Source organism: Limulus polyphemus, unplaced genomic scaffold (genome assembly GCF_000517525.1).
Source record: "Limulus polyphemus unplaced genomic scaffold, Limulus_polyphemus-2.1.2 Scaffold1089, whole genome shotgun sequence".
Classification (NCBI taxonomy): Eukaryota; Metazoa; Arthropoda; class Merostomata; order Xiphosura; family Limulidae; genus Limulus; species Limulus polyphemus.
In genome coordinates, this window is record NW_013666699.1 from 7,411 (window position 1) to 18,642 (window position 11,232).

Below are 11,232 nucleotides of genomic sequence, written 5' to 3' on the forward strand. Positions count from 1 at the left end.
CGTGTTACTAACCTAACTAGTCTCTAGTAATAAAGGTAAAGTAACGTTAACCTAACCTACTAGTGTCTACGTACTTTAGTACTATATATATATAGTATATATATATATATATATATATATATATATATATATACATACATACTTACATATACAGTATTAGAAATAATTATTGAAACAGTGAAAAAAAGGGTAAATACAAAGTTTGCACTGTAGATGGTTGTCACCAAACCAATCAAAAGTGGTCACACCAGTATAAAGCATATAAATGTATAGGTGGACATATTATGCCCGGTAATATGTTAATTCATCGTGGTTTCCATGGCTAAAGTACCACATGAACAACATGGAGAAATCAAAGTATTGGCTGGTAAAGATTGTGACAAGACTAAAGTGAGTATGTGAAACTGGCACTGTTAATAGCAGAAGTGGTCCAAGTAGTACATCAAAATTCTTCAAAAGTGATATTAACTATTGAAGAGTGTTTTTGCTACGAGATAAACAATGGTTAAGTACAGATCTAACCAGCAGTCGTGTTTGAAATACAGGTGTTAATGTTATTTTGAGAACATGTCGGCACAGTGTTGTCTCAATGGATGTGTGGCTACTTAAGGATCACTGCTGAGAAGTGGTAACTTGAGCAAAAGGAGACTTTTGTTCTCCATATGTCAATCCAAGAGTGAATTTTTGATGGTAATGAGGAGACTGTACAACAACAACAATGTACAACACCTGTAGTGAAGTAGGGTTTGGGCCAGTGGTATTGGTAACCTACACAAAACTGATGGCACCCTGACTGCTGGAAAGTACCTTCTGATAGTGATCCACTATAGTATTCCTTCAGGAGCATGCCAGTAATCCCAATAATATAAATAATGTGGTGGAAGTATATCTTGGAATAGTCACAAACATAGCTTGACTTGCACCAAAGTCCCATTATGAACATTCTTGGGGCTTTATGGGCATATCTGAAACTTGAGAAAGTTAAAAGGCAATAAAAAAATTGACTGAATTAGGGGGATTAATATATGGGAAATTTGGAATAATATTCTGCAGTTGGACATTGATAAATTGTATGGATGCTTGAAAATAAGATGTAATGCTTTGTATAAAGCAGAAGGCTCACATACAAAGTACTAGTACATTGTATAACTGGATAGCTTTTCATATGTATCTTCTGTGATAATGTTTGGTACCATTAATAAGCTCATTGTTCAGTTGTCAGAATTCATTTGTGACTCCTATAAATGTAATGTGAATGTTTCTCCATAATTATTTCCATTAATGTGTGTGTGTGTGTGTGTATTAATATATTAACTATTACTTCTTTATTTCTTGATGGACATTGAGTTGTTGAAGTGGTTCTTTATGAACAAACTTGTATTGCAAAAATGACCAGTGAGAAGAGCCAGCAGAGTATTTAGTGACTGTTGTAGTGGATAAAGCTGCAAATAGATCTGCTAGTGCTTCAGGGCTTGAAACCAATATCCTTGGTGTAATTTCCATACATTTTTACATAGTCATCAAAATTGCTGAATGGTAAATTTCAAGTATTTGTTGTTGGTACATCATGGGTTGATTGTTAAACTAAAAATACATTTTCGTGTCTCTTTACAGTTTGTGCTGTATTTACATTTTGACTAAGTACAAGATACAAATCAATCATGAGCCTGCAGTGGACATTGATAGCTGGGTTTTTGTATGCTGAGATAGGCTTTATGACTTTGCTACTACTTCCTTTAATTTCACCTACAAGGTAAGATTAGATTTAGTGCTAATTCATACTTGTCTAATAGAGGAGTTTGGACTGTCAGCACATGGAAACTAATCTGTAGAAATTCCTCATGGAAGATCTAGATTTACTTTGAAACCTACTGTTTATTTACATGTACTGTCACATAATAAGGAACCTTGTCTTTATTTACATGTACTGTCACATAATAAGGAACCTTGTCTTTATTTATTATGTACTGTCACGTAATAAGGAATCTTGTCTTTATTTACATGTACTGTCACGTAATAAGGAATCTTGTCTTTATTTACATGTACTGTCACGTAATAAGGAACCTTGTCTTTACATGTACTGTCACGTAATAAGGAATCTTATCTTTATTTCCAATGATATGTTCAATTACTTTAAACCATGGAATCTATAAAGTTTCTAGAAATATTTGTCCTTCTCCAAGACATCTCATAATATGTTTTCAGTTATACTTCTTTCAGAATTAGGTTTTATTGCCCTTTCACTGCTGCTCTAATCTTCATTCTCACTTTTTCCTGAACAACAGCAAGTACTTCAGAAGTCTTTTAACACAAATTGTTTTCAATTTGCTTCTATAGAAGGCTCCACTTCTACTCTCTGAATCACCATATGAACAAATCTGTAGAAGTTCTGTGATGCTGATGTGAGGTTGTACACATGCCAAAAGGGCAGTGCAATACCAATAGGGTGACAAATTCAGATCTCAAATATACATTCTCACTGAGAACATAGCTAGTATGATTTAAGATCATTTTTCAGACTAGGATTCAGCCCTTCTGTTCAAGCGTTCCTTGTTTTGTGGATGACACTCATCCAGATTTCCATTAATTTTTAAACAGTTATGGCTTAATTGAGCTTCAGTTGTCTTGAGATGATTGTATGTTTTTCTATATTTTTCTAATGTTTCTTACACAAGAGAAGTGCATGTCTGACTTATGGAGTACAAGTGTTAAGTTTTAGACCAGCAGTTTCAGCCTATACCCAATTAGATATTTATGTAGTGCCTTTATACTCCTGTATTGTTGGTATTTCCTTTAATACCTTTTAAATGGATCCAATATATCTATGGAACCTTATCAAAGACTTGATTTGGGTAGTATTCTCAGTAAACTGGTACACAAGAATTTGTGTTATGAAAGATAGCAGTAGACTAGTTAGATGTTTTTTTTTTAAATTATTAATATCACACTGACAACAAACCATAGTGCTTTTTTTTTTAACTCTATTCTTTTCTTTTAATCTAAAGTTCTGTCTCAGAATTTCAGTTCTTTTAAGGTCTCACTTTTAAGAATCAATCTTGTATACTATGACAATTTCTATATTTGAAATACTGTGTTGTGTTTAAATTCACATTATTTAAGAAAGGTTAAGTTGTTGGAGAGGGCTCTGAGAAAAACAATCGGGACAGTTCGAGGTAGGAACGGGTATGGGTTGAAATGTTTTTACTGAAAAAAAAAGGGGGGGTGGGGACATAATAAATGTTTTAATGATGGTTGCAATTTTGGAATTTGTAAATTTAGATGATGTTTTTTTATAAAAAGAAACAAACTGCAGGCAATAAGACTAGAGAAAACAAGCTTAAAACATGGAAAACTTGGACATTATTTTAGTTAAGATAGTTACTTTTCTAGTGTCTATAATAGTTTCCCACCAGGTATGGTAGAAGCTGCAACATTGAAGGAGTTTAAAATGGGATTGGATGAATATTTTAGAGATCAAGGCTGAACATAAGGAAAGGGGTTTTGATATCTAGTTCTTAGAATAAGATGTAAGTTGAAAAATGGGATAGCTGAGATGGACTAAATAGCTTGTATTATCCCTGAGAAATGAAAAATTGGGGTGGGGTGGTGCCAAAAACATTCTTTCAAAGCATTCTGTCTTTTAAACTTAGTAAATAAGAATATTGGAAAACAAAATCATAGGTGTAGGAGGAGGGGGACAGTTACCCAATTCTGGCCCAAATAGTTGTTTTGGGCAAAACCCACCCAAAATATTTGGCCAAAAACTCCATACATATCTATAACTTTTATATTTGTAAATTGATTATGTCTTTTCAGAAAGTGTATTACCCACACGTGATATTTTCACTTGCATCTTTTTAACCCTTTAGCACTATATGGTTCCATATGGAAGTCATTGGAACAATTTTTTTCAAGCGATTTTAAACCTTATAGTACACGAGTTTAAGGTCGATTTTAGATTTTCGGGAGAAAATAAAGCCCTTATGCCTACGAACACAATTATGATTCTTCATAGTTATTATTTGTTTTCTCGATGGGTTAAAATATTTTAAATCTGTGAAGACGTTAAGTGATAAGAACATGATAAAATTCTTTGCTTCTTCTACATCTGGATATTTCTCATTTCAACCAACCAGTTTCAGAGTAATTTTGATAAATTAAATATTGTTTTAAATAACATAATATGAAAAGAAAATGGAATAATTTTTGAAGGTTATTTAGTAGCTAATATGCAAATATTATTATTGTATGTATCTTTAATAATATAAATTAATTTAGCAAAAAAAAATTGTAGGTATTATTAGGTGACTATATGAAGTATTTATTTAAAGTTTAGTCAGCAAGATGGGTTCAAGTATATGTATGTTGCAATAATGTTAGTAAATAACATGGTTTTTCATTAACTTCAAGAAATTAAGAACCATCTAACAATCAAACCAGAAACAGTGCTATTTAACATTCTTGTTTATCAAAATCTCAGTTTTGGAGTTGTTAGATTTTACTGTATACCTTTTTAAGTTGATTTAAATGTTTTAAGATACAGTGAAGTCTCAAACATAGTTTACTTGGGATGTAGAAGATTCTTTGCTCTGTATTGAATCAAGATACCACTTACTCAAACATTCTTTTTTGTATAAAAATTACTCTGTAACAAACCTATGATTCTAAAAATTAAAACTCTAGATTAAGTATTAGAAGTTATAGAAACTACTTATTAAACAAGTGAAACAAACTCTAAATCAGATTCAGCATTTGGTTCTGTTTCTTTTCTCATCTACTTCTCAAGACTAGCAGTCAATCAGTCAGGTTTAAGAACTAAACATATCTTTTTTCATGAGGCAATGTTTACATAATTTAATAATACAATCTTCTTTACTGTACATTAGATGGCACAGGATATTCAAGTCAAAATTTTTTCAAGCTGTGACAAACCAAGCTCATGTCTACTTTACTATATGCATTGTTGGCCTTGTTCTTGTTTTTCTTGGTAAGTTTTTTTCATATATATATATATACTGAGATTAAACCTACAATTTCGCATATGGAAAAAAATCTAGATAAAATTAACCATAAGAAATACTCCTGCAAACATATTAAAGTTGAAAATATTTTATAGAAATATGAACCCAATTCTTTAGTTTTAGTATAAAATAAAAAAGGCAGGTAATATATATTTTTTTATATCTAGTTTGAAATAAAGAATTTATTATTTATTGTGTGAATCTTCATCATCTGCTTGTAGCTGCTCCACCCAGGAGATTAGCTGTCAACACTTGCCATGCCCATCTGACCTGTGCTTTGCACACAATTATTTTAGGTGGACTGCAACCACTCCATGACATCTATGACCCATTTTCTCCGTGGTCAACCTTTCTGTGTACAACCTTCCACCTTGCCCTGTATCAAAGTTCTTTGTTATGATGATGTGTACAAAATACTGACAATTTCTTTTTTTTTGGATATCTACTTTTAGTGTATGTTTTGTTTTGGCCAGATTTTCATATTTGTTTTATACTCTGTACATGACATTTTTTAACATTTTTCTAAGCATCCACATTTCTAATGATTCTATTTTGGTCCAGAGTTTTTTGGTTAGTGTCCAAGTCTCTGCAGCATACAGAAGAAGGGATAGTGCATAATATTTTATAAGTTTCATCTCTGTTTCTAACCTAATGTTTCTGGTTAATACAAAAGAAACTTGCTCTTTCAATTTCTATCCGTCTCTTGACTTCTGTCTCATATTTACCATCTTCAGTTATTAGTTGCCCCAAATAGACAAATTTGTCCATTTGTTCTACTGTGATGTTGACTCTTTTACATTTCTCCTCACAACCATGGCGATTGTCTTCTTTATGTTAAATGCTCAATACATACTCTTGACTTCTCCTACTCATTATTCTTTGTAATGCTTTAGCACTGTGACCTCAGCATACCTCAGTGCCACTGTATTAACCCCTCCAATTCTTATTCCTGTGAGCTGAACTATCTTTCTAAATATCTCTCCTGTGTAAAGGTTGAATAGATTTGGCAAACATGCTTAACACTGAAAGTATCTGACTGAGTTTCCTCTAGACAAATACTTGCTTTTTGCTCCCAGTACATGTTCTGGATGAATCTCATATATCTACTCTCTATGTCACACTTAGTTAACACATATGTTATCTTCCAATGTAGTACATTACCTCCTCTCACGTATATAGGTATTTTCATTCAGTGCTGCCCTCTATATGCAAATTGTTTTTCACATACCACAAGCTTTGCACTCCCATGTACCCCATGATTATCGTGTTTCAATTGCATGTTGCATGGAAATCATAATGTGACAATCATCCACCAATAGGAGTGCAACACAACCTCCTGTTGCACATGACTCCCTTTATTCGATTCTACCAAACTATCACTTCTCATTAGGTATTGCTATAGTGAAGATGGGTTTTGATTGTACTCTCATCACACATTTTTTTATTTTTATCATACAAAGTGGAAAGATTGTTTATATCTTTTACTGCTGTTTTATTTATTTTTTATAAAGTTTTCAGTGATAACTTGTCTTAGATATTCTTATTTTTTATTTGAATAATTTTTAATCATTTTACAATGAATACTGAAGTTACTGTTACCACATCAGAAATTTTACCACCTGCTATCGGCATAATTACACAGGCTTCAGGTAGAGGTAACTTGACTGAGGAATTTTTGGCCTTAATTCGTCGGGAGATTTAACATTATCTGAGTCACCCTTATTCTCCCGATAGTGCTTGACTTCCTCCTGAACTTGCCAAACCTTTTCGTGACTATGAGGTTTTTGACAGCTTTTTTCCTCCTTCGAATAATGCCTTTTTAAGACATGATAGTGCTTGACATCCTCCTGAACTTGCCAAACCTTTTTGTGACTATGACGGTTTTGACAGCCTTTTTCCTCCTTCGAATAATGCCTTTTTAAGACATGATTTCTCAAGTTTGTTCCATTTTATTCATTTCCCCAATTTCTTACAATCCTGTTCCTTCTTTATTACATGACACCCCTTCCTCACAGTATTTTGTTTTCCCTCCTTCTGATGTTGAGGTTCATGCTGAGCATTTTGTTTCTCAGTATCAAGTTGCCTTGGCTTATCTCAGGCAGATTAATCCTTTCTTCATTCTCAGCAGTTAGAATCACTACTGCCAATAGGGGGGCTGAGCCTGACAATCTTACCCTTACAACTCCTGCAATAGTTGTTCCCCATGCATCTTCTTTCTGAGGCACTCCACCAATCTCCTAAGGGATTTTTGGGGATACCTTCTCCCTCCTTACTCGTGGAGTATGGGAGTCCTTGTCACTTTCCAATTCTAAGCTGTTGGGGTGGTGGACCATGGAGGTATCTTACTGAATGTGATCTAATGCTAATAAATAAATACACACAACATTCCTTCAGTTGAGAGTAGGGTATTGATGTTCTGCTAATGTAGATGATGCTGGTCCTACATTCATGTGCTCCATCTCTGTACAGTTGGCTCCGAAGGTTGATGTTGTGGCCAGCTTCTGTGACCCGGATGGTGCAGTTTTGTATTGTTCGTTGAAGCAATCCACTTCCATGCAGTGGTACCTGGAAGTTAGCAATGTGCTCCAATGCTGTATGGTCCTGTTGGAGGGGATGAGATTGCATGTGTACAATACTAAATGGGCTCTGAGGGTTGATGTTGTGCCCAGCTTTTGTGACTGTCCAATGGGTGAGGTCGCATATCATTTATAGGACAATCTACTTCTGTGCGGTGGTACTTGGAAGTTCATGATGCCCTCCAATGCTGTACAGTTCTGTCTGAGGGGATGATGTTGTGCAAGTTTACTAATAATTATGCTCCATCTCTGTATAATGGCTCTGAGGGTTGATGTTGCACCTGGCTTTTGTAACTATCTGGAGGGTGCAGTTGCATATTACTTATAGGGGCAATCCACTTCCATATGGTCCTATCTGAAAGTTCGCAATGCACTCCAATGGTATACGGTCCTTTCCAAGGAGATGATGTTGCTTTGGAGTTGATCTATCACATTGCAATTTACCCCTTTGATTAATTGGAATCCCTCATCCTACCATCACATGGATGTCTGTTCCCTGTGACTGTTTTGGATTTCAAGCAGGACCAATCAACTTAAGTCCTCACACATGTGTTGCCTATGTTTTTCCTATTCCTCAATCATTTTGCCTTAAAAAGGGGGATAATGTGGAAGAAGGTGATGCTTCTCCTTCTGGTGCTCCACCTCAATGAGTTTTTACAGTTGTGCAGTGTGATGCCTATCGGATTGAGTTTGAGGATGATATGACTTCCCACAAGGGGACATTACTTACTGCCGTAGTTTTGATGTCGGGTTCCTGGATGTCTGGATAGTTGTGGATTGTGCACATGTGCGATTTTATAGATCGATTTGCAGAGTATATACTTCCAACCTACTGAACTTCAGGTGAAGATGACATGGACCCTCCTTCTACCACTGATCAGATGTTTTATTACTGATTCCACTTGGTTTTGGTCAGGAGTTGACCTGCTGTGTATGGTCTATCATGACATAGCCATTCTACACCTTGGAGGGTATCCAGTTTCACTTTTCTCCACATTAGTATCTGTAGAGACTTCACCTACAGCCTCTCTTCAGTGGGATTGAGATTATGATATTACGTGGTTTGGATTCCAATCCAACTGTCTTCTCTCCCTTTTGGTTGTTTTCCTCAACTTTTTCCTCCAGTCTCTGCGACAACTCTTTTCACACTGGGTGAAGAGTATACCTGGTACAGAAGTGGTGTGGTCTCCCATGTATGATTCTCTATTAACTCTCTCCACACAGGCTCAGTCAATTTGACCGACCGCGTGACCTTTTTGTACTTTTAATAAACTAAAAACAAATTTGTCCTTGTGTAATCTCTAAAACTTCCTAAATACATTTCAAATTTTGTTTTCAGTAAAACTTTATATTTTATCTGTTTTTATCTCTACCCTAACTCAATTTGACTGACCTCGTAACCACCAAAAAATAAATAAATCTAAATTAGCCTCCTTTTCTTTCTTTAATGACTTCAATTGTAGTGTGAAATTACATTCGTTTATCCTAAGTAGCTTTAAAATCATAACAGTATACATCTATTTATAATTGAATTTTATTGTTTTATTGCCCTTTGAACCGTGTCTAACTACTATTTGCACTATTATAAGTTGTAACTCATTTGAAGAATGTGCAGCTGTTACGCTATCAAATTACATTACCCACAAGCAACTCTGAGCTGCTCACATGTGTGCCTCATGAAATATTTTTATTATTATTGTTATTGTTTATTTTACCAAATCTAACATTAACTAACCTAAAGAGATCTCTATTTTTATGTATTAGTTACTTTTATAATAATAAATATAGAATAAACAAGAAATAAAGTACTTATCCAAGTATTCTTTTTTTTGCTGTCGACTATTGATGACATTTAACCCTACTTTTTTATACTAATGGTAGTAGTGCATTAAATAATTTATAGATAATTAAATAATACACCAAAGAACATAGAATCATAACATGCAAAAAACAATTTCCTCTAACAATCACAATTTTTCTGGCTTTCTAACTACGCAACAAGAGCCATTACAAATTCATCTAAGCTAGCCATTGTGATTCCTGTGGGAACAAAAGTTGTGTTATAGGTGAAATTGACTATTCTGTGTTCAGAACTCAATGTAATAGAAAACGTCATTTGATAGATGAAAACCTTGGTTTTGTATTGGTTATAGGTAATATATAGTTAAACGTAAGAGAGACGATGTGACGGGTGGGTGTGGCAGGAGGGGTCTGATTTTCTATTTGATAGCTCTGTAACCAAACAAAATTGAAGGCTATAAAATGTATGGTTTGTCTGAGCAATGACAATTTTATAGCGAGTAATTTACTTTGAATTTCATACTTTTTTGGAGGGGTGATGGATAAAATAGATAAGAGAAGATACCCAGAGAAAATGTCACACTAAGGGAAGTTCAGGATATTTTTAAATATTGCTTTATAAAGTTAAGAACTTAAAACTTGTGTACTATTAAAATATGGATTATTAGCTAAGTTTTTATGCTATACTAACTGGTGTAACATAAATAAAAAATAGTTTTATATAATTTTGAATGTAAGACACTAAAACCTTGTCATGTGCAGTAAAGGATACCTGTGGTGATAAGGTTAAGAGGATCATCAGTATAAGGTGTTCTTCAGACGTTTTTGAAGGCTACTTTTTATCCCTTGCACTGGTCCTTCCACCTTTTCAATATAGGATTCTAACTATATATATGTGAGTGGAGGTAATGTACTGTATCAGAAGTTATAATTTTTAGTATACTGAAAATATATTTCTGATAGGTTCTTACCTCCTCTCACATTTCCCTCCCAACTGAAAAATGGTGATTTATTTCCTGCCTAAACTTGAAGATATAGTAGGTAGAATCAAATAGTGGGAGTTGCATATGTCAGGAGAGTGTGTCGCACTCCTATTGGTGAAGGGTTGTTGCATGATGATTTGCATGCAAGACACAATTGAATGATAATCATAGGGTACATGGGAGTGTAAGGCATGTGGCATGCAAAAAACAAATTTGCATATAGAGGGCATAACTGAATGAGAATAATGATATATGTCAATGGAGGTAAGTACCAATCAAATGGTACTTTTGTTATTACAACTTGTCAAAAGCTTTCTTATAGTCAATGAATCTTAATTTATTAATAACTATTTAAAAATATATAGTTGTACATTATATAAGTAAATTATTAATCTTTTTTTTGCAAGTTAAAACATTTTTTTCCAGGTCTCAGTCTACACAGATAATATTCCTTTTCCCAGTGTGTAATATCACTGTTGTTCAAGTTCATATCAATCAATTTTTATTATGTATAGTGTACTGGTTCTTCTAGCAATTATTACTGTTCTTGACCACACTATTTATTCTCCTCTGATCAAGGCTGACTGTTAAAAACTAGAATTTTTTATGTTTGCATTTTTCCTTGAAAATTGTTATCTCTTTTGTACACATTGGAATTTGTTTGACACATTCCCTTTTGCATTGTCCACTGGCAGGTCAGCAATAAGTTCATGCTAAAATCTAAGATTTGGCCCCCATTGCTGGACAAGAGCACAAATAGCCTGTTGTGTAGCTTTGAGCTCACAAAAAGAAACATAAAATACACCACCACTTTCATGTAATATTTTCTAGTTTACTTAATTTCATATTTTG

General features: G+C 34.0%; 1 protein-coding gene across 1 annotated transcript in view; it reads left to right on the forward strand.

Moving 5' to 3' along the window:
• The window catches only part of LOC106462077 (B-cell receptor-associated protein 31-like), a 30,842-nt gene that overhangs the window by 3,687 nt on the left and 15,923 nt on the right, over nt 1–11,232 (forward strand). The window contains exons 2-3 of the mRNA XM_013921961.2: nt 1,615–1,753; nt 4,887–4,987. Coding sequence (XP_013777415.1) covers nt 1,662–1,753; nt 4,887–4,987 — 193 coding nt within the window. The 5' untranslated portion in view covers nt 1,615–1,661. The remainder of the gene's footprint in view (nt 1–1,614; nt 1,754–4,886; nt 4,988–11,232) is intronic.